This window comes from Blennius ocellaris, assembly GCF_963422515.1.
Source record: "Blennius ocellaris genome assembly, contig: SCAFFOLD_403, whole genome shotgun sequence".
Taxonomy (NCBI): domain Eukaryota; kingdom Metazoa; phylum Chordata; class Actinopteri; order Blenniiformes; family Blenniidae; genus Blennius; species Blennius ocellaris.
The window spans coordinates 1-16,937 of NW_027662130.1; the positions used below are offsets into that span (position 1 = coordinate 1).

At 51.1% G+C, this 16,937-nt stretch overlaps 1 protein-coding gene across 1 annotated transcript; it reads right to left on the reverse strand.

Moving 5' to 3' along the window:
- Positions 1-3,931: 3,931 nt before the first annotated feature.
- On the reverse strand, positions 3,932-16,737 carry qsox2 (quiescin Q6 sulfhydryl oxidase 2; the record flags this gene model as incomplete). The annotated part of the gene is made up of 7 exons (XM_080521697.1): positions 3,932-4,463; positions 14,572-14,757; positions 15,042-15,192; positions 15,686-15,808; positions 15,878-16,007; positions 16,078-16,212; positions 16,295-16,737. Coding segments are annotated over 7 exons (1,686 nt in total), but the record flags the coding sequence as incomplete, so codon positions are not given.
- Positions 16,738-16,937: the final 200 nt, after the last annotated feature.

A 16,937-nucleotide genomic window follows, 5' to 3' on the forward strand; every position in this document is an offset into this window, starting at 1 on the left:
CTTCTTCATTGTAACAAGCATTTCTCCTGGGGAGGAGGAGGAGAAAAGGAGGAGAGGAGAGAATGAGGAGGAGGAGAAAAGGAGGAGAGGAGAGAAGGAGGAGGAGGAGCAGGAGGAGGAGGAGAAAAGGAGGAGAGGAGAGAAGGAGGAGGAGGAGAAAAGGAGGAGGAGGAGCAGGAGGAGGAGGAGAAAAGGAGGAGAGGAGAGAAGGAGGAGGAGGAGAAAAGGAGGAGGAGGAGCAGGAGGAGGAGGAGAAAAGGAGGAGAGGAGAGAAGGAGGAGGAGGAGAAAAGGAGGAGAGGAGAGAAGGAGGAGAGGAGAGAAGGAGGAGAGGAGAAAAGGAGGAGAGGATAGAAGGAGGAGAGGAGAGAAGGAGGAGGAGGAGAAAAGGAGGAGAGGAGAGAAGGAGGAGGAGGAGAAAAGGAGGAGAGGAGAGAATGAGGAGGAGGAGAAAAGGAGGAGAGGAGAGAAGGAGGAGGAGGAGCAGGAGGAGGAGGAGAAAAGGAGGAGAGGAGAGAAGGAGGAGGAGGAGAAAAGGAGGAGGAGGAGCAGGAGGAGGAGAAAAGGAGGAGAGGAGAGAAGGAGGAGGAGGAGAAAAGGAGGAGGAGGAGCAGGAGGAGGAGGAGAAAAGGAGGAGAGGAGAGAAGGAGGAGGAGGAGAAAAGGAGGAGAGGAGAGAAGGAGGAGGAGGAGAAAAGGAGGAGAGGAGAGAAGGAGGAGAGGAGAAAAGGAGGAGAGGATAGAAGGAGGAGAGGAGAGAAGGAGGAGGAGGAGAAAAGGAGGAGAGGAGAGAAGGAGGAGGAGGAGAAAAGGAGGAGAGGAGAGAAGGAGGAGAGGAGAGAAGGAGGAGAGGAGAGAAGGAGGAGAGGAGAGAAGGAGGAGGAGGAGAAAAGGAGGAGAGGAGAGAAGGAGGAGAGGAGAGAAGGAGGAGAGGATAGAAGGAGGAGAGGAGAGAAGGAGGAGGAGGAGAAAAGGAGGAGAGGAGAGAAGGAGGAGGAGGAGAAAAGGAGGAGAGGAGAGAAGGAGGAGAGGAGAGAAGGAGGAGAGGAGAAAAGGAGGAGAGGAGAGAAGGAGGAGAGGAGAGAAGGAGGAGGAGGAGCAGGAGGAGAGGAGAGAAGGAGGAGAGGAGAGAAGGAGGAGGAGGAGAGAAGGAGGAGAGGAGAGAAGGAGGAGGAGGAGCAGGAGGAGAGGAGAGAAGGAGGAGAGGAGAGAAGGAGGAGGAGGAGAAAAGGAGGAGGAGGAGCAGGAGGAGGAGGAGAAAAGGAGGAGAGGAGAGAAGGAGGAGGAGGAGAAAAGGAGGAGAGGAGAGAAGGAGGAGGAGGAGAAAAGGAGGAGAGGAGAGAAGGAGGAGAGGAGAAAAGGAGGAGAGGATAGAAGGAGGAGAGGAGAGAAGGAGGAGGAGGAGAAAAGGAGGAGAGGAGAGAAGGAGGAGGAGGAGAAAGGAGGAGAGGAGAGAATGAGGAGGAGGAGAAAAGGAGGAGAGGAGAGAAGGAGGAGGAGGAGCAGGAGGAGGAGGAGAAAAGGAGGAGAGGAGAGAAGGAGGAGGAGGAGAAAAGGAGGAGGAGGAGCAGGAGGAGGAGAAAAGGAGGAGAGGAGAGAAGGAGGAGGAGGAGAAAAGGAGGAGAGGAGAGAAGGAGGAGAGGAGAAAAGGAGGAGAGGAGAGAAGGAGGAGGAGGAGAAAAGGAGGAGGAGGAGCAGGAGGAGGAGGAGAAAAGGAGGAGAGGAGAGAAGGAGGAGGAGGAGAAAAGGAGGAGAGGAGAGAAGGAGGAGGAGGAGAAAAGGAGGAGAGGAGAGAAGGAAGGATGAGAGGAGAAAAGGAGGAGAGGATAGAAGGAGGAGAGGAGAGAAGGAGGAGGAGGAGAAAAGGAGGAGAGGAGAGAAGGAGGAGGAGGAGAAAAGGAGGAGAGGAGAGAAGGAGGAGAGGAGAGAAGGAGGAGAGGAGAGAAGGAGGAGGAGGAGAAAAGGAGGAGAGGAGAGAAGGAGGAGAGGAGAGAAGGAGGAGAGGAGAGAAGGAGGAGAGGAGAGAAGGAGGAGGAGGAGAAAAGGAGGAGAGGAGAGAATGAGGAGGAGGAGAAAAGGAGGAGAGGAGAGAAGGAGGAGGAGGAGCAGGAGGAGGAGGAGAAAAGGAGGAGAGGAGAGAAGGAGGAGGAGGAGAAAAGGAGGAGGAGGAGCAGGAGGAGGAGAAAAGGAGGAGAGGAGAGAAGGAGGAGGAGGAGAAAAGGAGGAGAGGAGAGAAGGAGGAGAGGAGAAAAGGAGGAGAGGAGAGAAGGAGGAGGAGGAGAAAAGGAGGAGGAGGAGCAGGAGGAGGAGGAGAAAAGGAGGAGAGGAGAGAAGGAGGAGGAGGAGAAAAGGAGGAGAGGAGAGAAGGAGGAGGAGGAGAAAAGGAGGAGAGGAGAGAAGGAGGAGAGGAGAAAAGGAGGAGAGGATAGAAGGAGGAGAGGAGAGAAGGAGGAGGAGGAGAAAAGGAGGAGAGGAGAGAAGGAGGAGGAGGAGAAAAGGAGGAGAGGAGAGAAGGAGGAGAGGAGAGAAGGAGGAGAGGAGAGAAGGAGGAGGAGGAGAAAAGGAGGAGAGGAGAGAAGGAGGAGAGGAGAAAAGGAGGAGAGGAGAGAAGGAGGAGGAGGAGAAAAGGAGGAGGAGGAGCAGGAGGAGGAGGAGAAAAGGAGGAGAGGAGAGAAGGAGGAGGAGGAGAAAAGGAGGAGAGGAGAGAAGGAGGAGGAGGAGAAAAGGAGGAGAGGAGAGAAGGAGGAGAGGAGAAAAGGAGGAGAGGATAGAAGGAGGAGAGGAGAGAAGGAGGAGGAGGAGAAAAGGAGGAGAGGAGAGAAGGAGGAGGAGGAGAAAAGGAGGAGAGGAGAGAAGGAGGAGAGGAGAGAAGGAGGAGAGGAGAGAAGGAGGAGAGGAGAGAAGGAGGAGGAGGAGAAAAGGAGGAGAGGAGAGAAGGAGGAGGAGGAGAAAAGGAGGAGAGGAGAGAAGGAGGAGAGGAGAGAAGGAGGAGAGGAGAGAAGGAGGAGAGGAGAGAAGGAGGAGGAGGAGAAAAGGAGGAGAGGAGAGAAGGAGGAGAGGAGAGAAGGAGGAGAGGATAGAAGGAGGAGAGGAGAGAAGGAGGAGGAGGAGAAAAGGAGGAGAGGAGAGAAGGAGGAGGAGGAGAAAAGGAGGAGAGGAGAGAAGGAGGAGAGGAGAGAAGGAGGAGAGGAGAAAAGGAGGAGAGGAGAGAAGGAGGAGAGGAGAGAAGGAGGAGGAGGAGCAGGAGGAGAGGAGAGAAGGAGGAGAGGAGAGAAGGAGGAGGACAGAAGTCTCTTCTTTTAAGAATCTTTATAAATTAAAAGCATCAACATTTACTGATGGAAACAGGAAATAATCAATAAATATTACAAAAATAAGAGCATCTTCAATAAAACTCTACATTTCTGATCCACATTTTCACTTTCAAAGTTCTAAACCAGGATCTGGACCTGGTCCTGAAATCCTGAACCTGAAGGTCCTAGTCAGGAGGTCCTGATTAGTCCTGGAGGTCCTGGTAAGTCCTGGGAGTCCTGGGACGGGGTGGAATGTGAAGGCTGGACTGCGGGACCCTGTGAGGTCAGAGGGCGGAGCCTCCAGGGTCAGGTGGTCCAGGACCTGGAGGTCAGAGGGCGGAGCCTCCAGGGAGGGCGGAGCCTCCAGGGTCAGGTGGTCCAGGACCTGGAGGTCAGAGGGCGGAGCCTCCAGGGAGGGCGGAGCCTCCAGGGTCAGGTGGTCCAGGACCTGGAGGTCAGAGGGCGGAGCCTCCAGGGTCAGGTGGTCCAGGACCTGGAGGTCAGAGGGCGGAGCCTCCAGGGAGGGCGGAGCCTCCAGGGTCAGGTGGTCCAGGACCTGGAGGTCCTGCATTTGGCACAAACTGGCCTGGAGTTCTGGTTCCACCCAAGACCAGACGGGCCAGACCAGGAGGCGGGACCTGGACCTGGACCGGGTCAGAGAAGGAGGCGGGACCTGGACCTGGACCGGGCCAGCCTCCACCTCCTGGACCGGAGCCTGAAGAGGAAGAGGAGCAGCAGGAGGACGAGGCAGGAGGAGGAGTAGAGGAGCACACAGAGGCTCAGGTCCACGCTGGTGAAGCCCAGGATCCACCCTGCACCTCCTCCCACCTCCTCCTCCCCTCCCCCAGCCTGCTCCTCTGCCCTCCTCTGCACCTCCTCCTTCTGGCCTCCTCCTCCTCCTCTTCCCTCACCACCCCCTGCTCCTCCTGGCCGCTCCTCCTCAGGTCTGCCAGTCCGTGCAGGGAGGTGCTCCGGAGGAGGCGCAGGGAGTCGGGGGGGAGTCACGCAGTACTTGGGGGAGAGGTTGGAGGCGCCGTAGTGCCGCCGGAGGAAGAGGAGGACGTTGTGCTGGTTCCAGACATGGACGCCGTTCTGCTCCTCGTGGCAGGAGGCGCAGAGGGAGGCGCTGGGCCAGGGAGCCTTCGGGGAGAGGGGGTCGTCACTGAGGGAGCCTGGGGGAGGAGCCAAGCGATATCGTTAATACCGTCAATACCGTCGATACCGTCAATATCGTCAATATCGTCAATATCGTCAATACGGTCAATACGTCAATATCGTCAATATCGTCAATATCGTCAATACGTCAATATCGTCAATATCGTCAATATCGTCTATACGGTCAATACGGTCAATATCGTCAATATCGTCAATACCGTCAATACCGTCAATATCGTCAATATCATCTATACGGTCAATACCGTCAATATCGTCAATATCATCTATACGGTCAATACGGTCAATATCGTCAATATCGTCAATACGGTCAATACGGTCAATATCGTCAATACGGTCAATACGTCAATATCGTCAATACGGTCAATACGGTCAATATCGTCAATATCGTCAATATCGTCAATACGGTCAATACGTCAATATCGTCAATACGGTCAATACGTCAATATCGTCAATACGGTCAATACGGTCAATATCGTCAATATCGTCAATATCGTCAATACGGTCAATACGGTCAATACGTCAATATCGTCAATACGGTCAATATCGTCAATATCGTCAATACGTCAATATCGTCAATATCGTCAATATCGTCTATACGGTCAATACGGTCAATATCGTCAATATCGTCAATATCATCTATACGGTCAATACGGTCAATATCGTCAATATCGTCAATACGGTCAATATCGTCAATATCGTCAATACGGTCAATACGTCAATATCGTCAATACGGTCAATATCGTCAATATCGTCAATATCGTCAATACGTCAATATCGTCAATACGTCAATATCGTCAATATCGTCTATACGGTCAATATCGTCAATATCGTCAATACGTCAATATCGTCAATACGTCAATATCGTCAATATCGTCAATACGTCAATATCGTCAATATCGTCAATATCGTCTATACGGTCAATACGGTCAATATCGTCAATATCGTCAATACCGTCAATACCGTCAATATCGTCAATATCATCTATACGGTCAATACCGTCAATATCGTCAATATCATCTATACGGTCAATACGGTCAATATCGTCAATATCGTCAATACGGTCAATACGGTCAATATCGTCAATACGGTCAATACGTCAATATCGTCAATACGGTCAATACGGTCAATATCGTCAATATCGTCAATATCGTCAATACGGTCAATACGTCAATATCGTCAATACGGTCAATACGTCAATATCGTCAATACGGTCAATACGGTCAATATCGTCAATATCGTCAATATCGTCAATACGGTCAATACGGTCAATACGTCAATATCGTCAATACGGTCAATATCGTCAATATCGTCAATACGTCAATATCGTCAATATCGTCAATATCGTCTATACGGTCAATACGGTCAATATCGTCAATATCGTCAATATCATCTATACGGTCAATACGGTCAATATCGTCAATATCGTCAATACGGTCAATATCGTCAATATCGTCAATACGGTCAATACGTCAATATCGTCAATACGGTCAATACGGTCAATATCGTCAATATCGTCAATATCGTCAATACGGTCAATACGTCAATATCGTCAATACGGTCAATACGTCAATATCGTCAATACGGTCAATACGTATTGCTCCCCCTTGAACTGCAACCTTATCGTGGTGGGGGAGTTTGAGCACCCGAATGACCCTCGGAGCTATGTTGTCGGGGGCTTGCCCCCCCAGTAGGGTCTCCCAAGGCAAACAGGTCCGAGGCGACGGGTCAGACTAAAAGCAGTTCACAAAACCCCCATGGATACACGCAAGAGGAGCAAGGTGACGTCGCCCGGTTTGGCGCAGCCGGGGCCACACCCTGGAGCCAGGCCCGGGGTGGAGGCTCGCACGCGAGCGCCTGGTGGCCGCGTTCTTGCCCGCGGGACTCGGCCGGGCTCAGCCCGAAGGGACGACGCGGGCCCCTCTTCCTCATCCTCCTGTGGGCCCACCACCTACAGAGGCTGCCGTAGGGGTCGGGTGCAGTGTGGATTGGGTGGCAGTCGACGGCAGGGGCCTCGACGACCGGATCCCCGGACACGGACTCTGGCTTTTGGGACATGGAATGTGACCTCGCTGGGGGGGAAGGAGCCCGAGCTTGTGAGGGAGGTTGAGAGATACCGTCTAGATATAGTCGGGCTCACCTCCACTCACAGCTTGGACTCTGGAACCCAGCTCCTCGACAGGGGCTGGATACTCCACTTCTCTGGAGTTGCCCGCGGTGTAAGGCGGCGGGCTGGAGTGGGCTTGCTTATTGCCCCACAGCTCAGCCGCCACGTGTTGGAGTTCACCCCGGGGAACGAGAGGGTTGCGTCCCTACGCCTACAAGTAGGGGACAGGTCTCTGACTGTTGTCTCGGCCTATGCACCGAACAGCAGCTCAGAGTACCCAACCTTCTTGGAGTCCGTGGGAGGGGTGCTGGATAGTGCCCCAACTGGGGACTCCATTGTTCTCCTGGGGGACTTCAACGCCCACGTGGGCAATGACAGCGAGACTTGGAAGGGGGTGATTGGGAGGAACGGCCTCCCCGATCTGAACCCGAGCGGTGTTCTGTTATTGGACTTCTGTGCCAGTCACAGCTTGTCCATAACGAACACCATGTTGGAGCACAGGGGGGTCCATAAGTGCACGTGGCACCAGGACACCCTAGGCCGGAGGTCAATGATAGACTTTGTGGTCGTGTCATCTGATCTCTGGCCGCGTGTCTTGGACACTCGGGTAAAGAGAGGGGCAGAGCTGTCAACTGATCACCACCTGGTGGTGAGTTGGATGCGCTGGACTGGGAGGAGGCCGGATAGACTCGGCAGGCCCAAATCTGTTATGAGGGTCTGCTGGGAACATCTGGCCGAGCCCTCCGTCCGTGCAATCTTCAACTCCCACCTCCGGGAGAGCTTCTCACAGATTCCGAGGGAGGTTGGAGACATTGAGTCCGAGTGGACCATGTTCTCCACTTCCATTGTCGAAGCTGCTGCTCGGAGCTGTGGCCGCAGGGTCTCTGGCGCCTGTCGTGGCGGCAATCCCCGAACCCGGTGGTGGACACCGGAAGTAAGGGATGCCGTCAAGCTGAAGAAGGAGTCCTACCGGGCACTGTTAGCTCATAGGACTCCCGAGGCAATCGACAGGTACCGGCAGGCCAAGCGAGCTGCAGCCCGGGCTGTGGTGGAGGCAAAAACTCGGGTCTGGGAGGAGTTCGGAGAGGCCATGGAGGAGGACTTTCGGTCGGCCTCGAGGAAATTCTGGCAAACCGTCCGGCGCCTCAGGCGGGGGAAGCAGTTCTCCACCAACACTGTTTACAGTGGAAGTGGGGAGCTGTTGACCTCAACTGGGGACATTGTTGGGCGGTGGAAGGAATACTTCGAGGACCTCCTCAATCCCACCACCACGTCTTCCATTGAGGAAGCAGAGACTGGGTTCTCAGAGGTGGACTCGTCCATCTCCCAAGCTGAAGTCACCGAGGTTGTTGTGAAGCTCCTCGGTGGCAAGGCACCGGGAGTGGATGAGATTCGCCCAGAGTTCCTTAAATCTCTGGATGTGCAGGGACTGTCGTGGCTGACTCGTCTCTGCAACATCGCGTGGCGGGCGGGGACAGTACCTCTGGACTGGCAGACCGGGGTGGTGGTCCCTCTCTTTAAGAAGGGGGATCGGAGGGTGTGTTCCAACTACAGAGGGATCACACTCCTCAGCCTCCCCGGGAAAGTCTATTCCAGGGTACTGGAGAGGAGGGTCCGGCCGTTAGTCGAACCTCGGATCCAAGAGGAACAATGCGGTTTTCGTCCTGGTCGTGGAACACTGGACCAGCTCTATACCCTCCGCCAGGTGCTTGAGGGTTCGTGGGAGTTCGCCCAACCAGTCCACATGTGTTTTGTGGATCTGGAGAAGGCGTTCGACCGCGTCCCCCGAGATGTCCTGTGGGGGGTGCTCCGGGAGTACGGAGTCCGGGGTCCCTTGTTGAGGGCTGTTCGGTCCTTGTATTCCCGGAGCAGGAGTCTGGTTCGCATTGCCGGCAGTAAGTCGGACCTGTTCCCTGTGCACGTTGGCCTCCGGCAGGGGTGTCCTTTGTCACCGGTTCTGTTCATCATATATATGGACAGAATTTCTAGGCACAGCCGGGGGCCGGAGGGGGTCCGGCTTGGGGACCACAGAATCTCATCTCTGCTATTTGTGGATGATGTGGTTCTGTTGGCCCCATCAAGCCTGGATCTCCAGCGTGCACTGACACGGTTCGCAGCCGAGTGTGAAGCAGCTGGGATGAAGATCAGCACCTCTAAATCCGAGGCCATGGTTCTCGACCGGAAAAAGGTGGCTTGCCCCCTCCAGGTCGGTGGAGTGCCCTTGTCCCAAGTGGAGGAGTTTAAGTATCTTGGGGTCTTGTTCACGAGTGGGGGAAAGATGGAGCGTGAGATCGACAGGCGGATTGGTGCAGCGTCTGCAGTTATGCGGACGTTGTATCGGTCCGTCGTGGTGAAGAAGGAGCTGAGCCAAAAAGCGAAGCTCTCGATTTACCGGTCGATCTTCGTTCCTACCCTCACCTATGGTCATGAACTATTGGTCATGGCCGAAAGAACGAGATCCCGGATACAAGCGGCTGAAATGAGCTTCCTCCGTAGGGTGGCTGGGCGTACCCTTAGAGATAGGGTGAGGAGCTCAGTCACCAGGGAGGAGCTCGGAGTAGAGCCGCTGCTCCTCCACATCGAGAGGAGCCAGCTGAGGTGGCTCGGGCATCTATTTCGGATGCCCCCCGGACGCCTCCCGAGGGAGGTGTTCCGGGCATGTCCCTCCGGTAGGAGGCCTCGGGGCAGACCCAGGACACGCTGGAGGGACTATGTCTCTCGGCTGGCCTGGGAACGCCTTGGGGTGCCACCGGAGGAGCTGGAGGAAGTGTCTGGGGTGAGGGAAGTCTGGGCTACTCTGCTCAGACTGCTGCCTCCGCGACCCGGCCCCGGATAAAGCGGTAGCCAATGGATGGATGGATGGATGGACGGTCAATACGTCAATATCGTCAATACGTCAATATCGTCAATACGTCAATATCGTCAATATCGTCAATATCGTCAATACGGTCAATATCGTCTATACGGTCAATACGGTCAATATCGTCAATATCGTCAATATCGTCAATACGGTCAATACGGTCAATACGGTCAATATCGTCAATATCATCTATACGGTCAATACGGTCAATATCGTCAATATCGTCAATACGGTCAATACGGTCAATACGGTCAATACGGTCAATATCGTCAATACGGTCAATACGTCAATATCGTCAATACGTCAATATCGTCAATATCGTCAATACGTCAATATCGTCAATATCGTCAATACGGTCAATACGTCAATATCGTCAATACCGTCAATATCGTCAATATCGTCAATATCGTCAATACGGTCAATACGTCAATATCGTCAATATCGTCAATACGGTCAATACGGTCAATATCGTCAATACGGTCAATACGTCAATATCGTCAATACGTCAATATCGTCAATATCGTCAATATCGTCAATATCGTCAATACGGTCAATACGTCAATATCGTCAATACCGTCGATACCGTCAATACGTTCGATACCGTCGATACCGTCGATACCGTCGATACCGTCGATACCGTCAATACGTCAATACGTCAATATCGTCAATATCGTCAATACGTCAATACGGTCAATACGTCAATATCGTCAATACGTTCGATACCGTCAATACCGTCAATACGTCAATATCGTCAATATCGTCAATACCGTCGATACCGTCGATACCGTCAATATCGTCAATATCGTCAATATGTCAATATCGTCAATACGGTCAATACGTCAATATCGTCAATACGTCAATATCGTCAATATCGTCAATACGTCAATATCGTCAATATCGTCAATATCGTCAATACGGTCAATATCGTCTATACGGTCAATATCGTCAATATCGTCAATATCGTCAATACGGTCAATACGGTCAATATCGTCAATACGGTCAATACGTCAATATCGTCAATACGTCAATATCGTCAATATCGTCAATACGTCAATATCGTCAATATCGTCAATACGGTCAATACGTCAATATCGTCAATACCGTCAATATCGTCAATATCGTCAATACGGTCAATACGTCAATATCGTCAATATCGTCAATATCGTCAATACGGTCAATACGGTCAATATCGTCAATACGGTCAATACGTCAATATCGTCAATACGTCAATATCGTCAATACGGTCAATATCGTCAATACGGTCAATACGTCAATATCGTCAATACCGTCGATACCGTCAATACGTTCGATACCGTCGATACCGTCAATACCGTCGATACCGTCGATACCGTCGATACCGTCAATACGTCAATATCGTCAATACGTCAATACGGTCAATACGTCAATATCGTCAATACGTTCGATACCGTCAATACCGTCAATATCGTCAATACGTCAATATCGTCAATACCGTCGATACCGTCGATACCGTCAATATCGTCAATATCGTCAATACGTCAATATCGTCAATACGGTCAATACGTCAATATCGTCAATACGTCAATATCGTCAATATCGTCAATACGTCAATATCGTCAATATCGTCAATACGGTCAATACGTCAATATCGTCAATACCGTCAATATCGTCAATATCGTCAATATCGTCAATACGGTCAATACGTCAATATCGTCAATATCGTCAATACGGTCAATATCGTCAATACGGTCAATACGTCAATATCGTCAATACGTCAATATCGTCAATATCGTCAATATCGTCAATACGGTCAATATCGTCAATACGGTCAATACGTCAATATCGTCAATACCGTCGATACCGTCAATACGTTCGATACCGTCGATACCGTCGATACCGTCAATACGTCAATATCGTCAATACGTCAATACGGTCAATACGTCAATATCGTCAATACGTTCGATACCGTCAATACCGTCAATATCGTCAATACGTCAATATCGTCAATATCGTCAATACCGTCGATACCGTCGATACCGTCAATATCGTCAATATCGTCAATATGTCAATATCGTCAATACGGTCAATACGTCAATATCGTCAATACGTCAATATCGTCAATATCGTCAATACGTCAATATCGTCAATATCGTCAATACGGTCAATATCGTCTATACGGTCAATATCGTCAATATCGTCAATACGGTCAATACGGTCAATATCGTCAATACGGTCAATACGTCAATATCGTCAATATCGTCAATACGTCAATATCGTCAATACGGTCAATACGTCAATATCGTCAATACCGTCAATATCGTCAATATCGTCAATATCGTCAATACGGTCAATACGTCAATATCGTCAATATCGTCAATACGGTCAATACGGTCAATATCGTCAATACGGTCAATACGTCAATATCGTCAATACGTCAATATCGTCAATACGGTCAATATCGTCAATACGGTCAATACGTCAATACGGTCAATACGTCAATATCGTCAATACGTTCGATACCGTCGATACCGTCAATACCGTCGATACCGTCGATACCGTCGATACCGTCAATACGTCAATATCGTCAATACGTCAATACGGTCAATACGTCAATATCGTCAATACGTTCGATACCGTCAATACCGTCAATATCGTCAATACGTCAATATCGTCAATATCGTCAATACCGTCGATACCGTCGATACCGTCAATATCGTCAATATCGTCAATACGTCAATATCGTCAATACGGTCAATACGTCAATATCGTCAATACGTCAATATCGTCAATATCGTCAATACGTCAATATCGTCAATATCGTCAATACGGTCAATACGGTCAATATCGTCAATATCGTCAATACGTCAATATCGTCAATACCGTCAATACCGTCAATACGTTCGATACCGTCGATACCGTCAATACCGTCGATACCGTCAATACCGTCAATACGTCAATATCGTCAATACGGTCAATACGTCAATATCGTCAATACCGTCAATACGTTCGATACCGTCAATACCGTCAATACGTTCGATACCGTCGATACCGTCGATACCGTCAATACCGTCGAGACCGTCGATACCGTCGATACCGTCGATACCGTCAATACCGTCAATACCGTCAATACCGTCAATACGTTCGATACCGTCAATACCGTCGATACCGTCGATACCGTCGATACCGTCAATACCGTCAATATGTTCGATACCGTCAATACCGTCAATATGTTCGATACCGTCAATACCGTCAATATCGTCAATACCGTCAATATGTTCGATACCGTCAATACCGTCAATACGTTCGATACCGTCAATACCGTCAATATCGTCAATACCGTCAATACGTCCGATACCGTCAATACGTTCGATACCGTCGATACCGTCGATACCGTCAATACCGTCGATACCGTCAATACCGTCAATACGTTCGATACCGTCGATACCGTCGATACCGTCAATACCGTCGAGACCGTCGATACCGTCGATACCGTCGATACCGTCGATACCGTCGATACCGTCAATACCGTCAATACCGTCAATACGTTCGATACCGTCAATACCGTCGATACCGTCGATACCGTCGATACCGTCAATACCGTCAATATGTTTGATACCGTCAATACCGTCAATATGTTCGATACCGTCAATACCGTCAATATCGTCAATACCGTCAATATGTTCGATACCGTCAATACCGTCAATACGTTCGATACCGTCAATACCGTCAATATCGTCAATACCGTCAATACGTTCGATACCGTCAATACGTTCGATACCGTCGATACCGTCGATACCGTCAATACCGTCGATACCGTCAATATCGTCAATACGTTCGATACTGTCAATACCGTCAATACGTTCGATACCGTCGATACCGTCGATACCGTCGATACCGTCAATATCGTCAATATCGTCAATACCGTCAATACCGTCAATACCGTCAATACCGTCAATAGCGTCAATACCGTCGATACCGTCAATACCGTATATCGTCGATACCGTATATCGTCGATACCGTCGATACCGTCGATACCGTCGATATCGTCAATACCGTCAATACCGTCAATACCGTCAATACCGTCAATAGCGTCAATAGCGTCAATACCGTCGATATCGTCAATACCGTCAATAGCGTCAATACCGTCAATAGCGTCAATACCGTCAATATCGTCAATACCGTCAATAGCGTCAATACGTTCGATACCGTCAATACCGTCAATATCGTCAATACGTCAATATCGTCAATACCGTCAATATCGTCAATACCGTCGATACCGTCGATACCGTCGATACCGTCAATATCGTCAATACCGTCAATACCGTCAATACCGTCAATAGCGTCAATACGTTCGATACCGTCAATACCGTCAATATCGTCAATACGTCAATATCGTCAATATCGTCAATACCGTCGATACCGTCGATACCGTCAATACGTCAATAGCGTCAATAGCGTCATCATATCACCTAATAAACATCATATCATTTACATTTATATATGATTGTTTATCAAAGTGTCGTCCAGATCAAAGGAACAAAGCAATAAACATCATATCACCATGGAGACTGATGAACTGTCAACAAGAACAATTAAGAAACACAAACGTGATGCAGATGAAAGACGGTTCATGATGGAAGCACAACGAAACGTTCGTCTTCAGCGTCCCGAGTCTCGGTTGTCAAGGAGACGACGTCAGTCCACGTTTTGACACCATCAGAGACGAGGACAAAGACAACGTCCCACTGAAGCAGCTCGATTTCTATCTGTGCATCATGTTGGTAACGTCAATAAGTCATAAAGTCTCTTATTTAAAACTGAGGAGGAGTTACATTTACTTTACATGATATTTAGTTACATTGAGTTACATTTATACTGTGTTAGTTACATTTACACGAGACTGACACTCCTGGTTTGAATAGTGACGTTGTTGTGTTGTTGTGTACCTGCCAGCCGGGTGTTGATGTTGTTGTGTACCTGCCAGCCAGGTGTTGATGTTGTTGTGTTGTTGATGTTGTTCATGTTGTTGTGTACCTGCTAGCCAGGTGTTGATGTTGTTGTGTTGTTGATGTTGTTGTGTACCTGCTAGCCAGGTGTTGACGTTGTTGTGTACCTGCTAGCCAGGTGTTGACGTTGTTGTGTTGTTGATGTTGTTGTGTACCTGCCAGCCGGGTGTTGACGTTGTTGTGTTGTTGCCATAGCCACAGCAGTTGTTGTTCTGGGTTGTGTACGGCCTTCAAGCCGCTCGCCGCCGCCGCCTCAAAGTGTCGACCACATTCCTGACAGCCGAAGAACGTTGTGATGTAACGACGCATCACCTGGACGACCGGGGCAGAGGACTCCAGACCTGACACACACACACACACACACACCTGTGTTTACCAACTGTGAGTGAGTGAGTGAGTGAGTGAGTGAGTGAGTGAGTGAGTGAGTGAGTGAGTGAGTGAGTGAGTGAGTGAGTGAGTGAGTGAGTGAGTGAGTGAGTGAGTGAGTGAGTGAGTGAGTGAGTGAGTGTGTGTGTGTGTGTGTGTGTGTGTGTGTGTGTGTGTGTGTGTGAGTGAGTGAGTGAGTGAGTGAGTGAGTGAGTGAGTGAGTGAGTGTGTGTGTGTGTGAGTGAGTGAGTGAGTGTACCGGTGTTGTCCAGAGCGTGGGGTCTGGCGTCGTGTTGGACCGTCAGAACGTGGAACAGCGTCCACAGAGAACAGGGGTAACCCCGCAGCCCCGCCCTGCTGCCCTGGCAACCAACCCAGCGAAGCTCCGCCCCCAAAAACACTCCTGAAATCTGTAGAGAACACACACCATCACCTGAGTGTGTGTGTGTGTGTGTATGTGTATGTGTATGTGTATGTGTGTGTGTGTGTGTGTATGTGTGTGTATGTGTGTATGTGTGTGTATGTGTGTGTGTATGTGTGTGTGTGTGTGTATATGTGTGTGTGTGTGTGTGTGTGTGTGTGTGTATGTGTGTGTGTACGTGTGTGTGTGTGTGTGTGTGTGTATGTGTGTGTGTGTGTATGTGTGTGTATGTGTGTGTGTGTGTATGTGTGTGTGTGTGTGTGTGTGTGTGTGTATGTGTGTGTGTGTGTGTGTATGTGTGTGTATGTGTGTGTGTGTGTGTGTGTGTGTGTGTGTGTGTGTGTGTATGTGTGTGTGTGTGTATGTGTGTGTGTATGTGTGTGTGTGTGTGTGTGTGTGTGTGTGTATATGTGTGTATGTGTGTGTGTGTGTGTGTGTGTGTGTGTGTGTATGTGTGTGTGTGTGTGTGTGTGTGTGTGTACCCTCATCTTGTTGTCCACCAGGTCCAGCACGGCCTGGTAGGGGATTGTGGGTAACGGCAGGCTGAGCAGCCAATCAGAGAGCGTCTCCATCAACTTGACCACAGAGCCTCCACCTGGATACAGCTGAGAGGACATCCTGTGAGGGGGGGGTGACAGGGGGAGGGGGGGGGGGGGGGGTCTGACTCCTCCTACCTTGGCCACCAGTGTGACAAAGTCCTTGAAGACCTGGAGCTCCGCCCCCTCCAGGGTGCCGTGAGACGCCAGCTCCACTCTGAGGAGGTAATGAAGCCCCGACTCCAGGTCTGCTAGGTAGACCACAGACCTGGGGGGGGGGGGGGGGGGGTCAGGTGGGGGGGTCAGGTGTCGCACATGTAGGAGGAAACGTCCCTCACCTGTCAAAGTGTCTCCAGGTGTCCCTGCTCTGCTGCTGCAGCGCCGCCGTGTGGCCGGGAGGGGAAGTGGAGCGGCGGGACACTCCTGGGAGAGTCCGGAGGAGGGAGGAGAAGAAGAACCTCTGGCTCTTCTCACTGGGGGGGGGGGGGGGGGGGGGGGTGGGGGGGGGGGGTTAGTCTCACCTGTCTCACCTGTACAGGAGTGTCAGTGTCTCACCTGTCCAGGTGTGAGTGCGTCCCGTTGGGGTGCAGCAGGTAGACGGAGGGCAGGGTGGAGATCTTCAGAGCGTCCAGCAGGGGGAGCTCTGAGCTCAGCGCTCGCTTCACCTGGACTCCTGAGTACTGCAGCAGGTCCAGGGTCACCTGGACACACAGGCCGTCTCTCAGTGTCCTCACCGGGACACACAGGCCGTCTCTCAGTGTCCTCACCGGGACACACAGGCCGTCTCTCAGTGTCCTCACCGGGACACACAGGCCGTCTCTCAGTGTCCTCACCTGGACAGACAGGCCGTCTCTCAGTGTCCTCACCGGGACAGACAGGCCGTCTCTCAGTGTCCTCACCGGGACAGACAGGCCGTCTCTCAGTGTCCTCACCTGGACAGACAGGCCGTCTCTCAGGGTCCTCACCGGGACACACAGGCCGTCTCTCAGTGTCCTCACCTGGACAGACAGGCCGTCTCTCAGTGTCCTCACCGGGACAGACAGGCCGTCTCTCAGTGTCCTCACCGGGACAGACAGGCCGTCTCTCAGTGTCCTCACCGGGACAGACAGGTCGTCTCTCAGTGTCCTCACCGGGACACACAGGCCGTCTCTCAGTGTCCTCACCGGGACACACACACACACAGGCCGTCTCTCAGTGT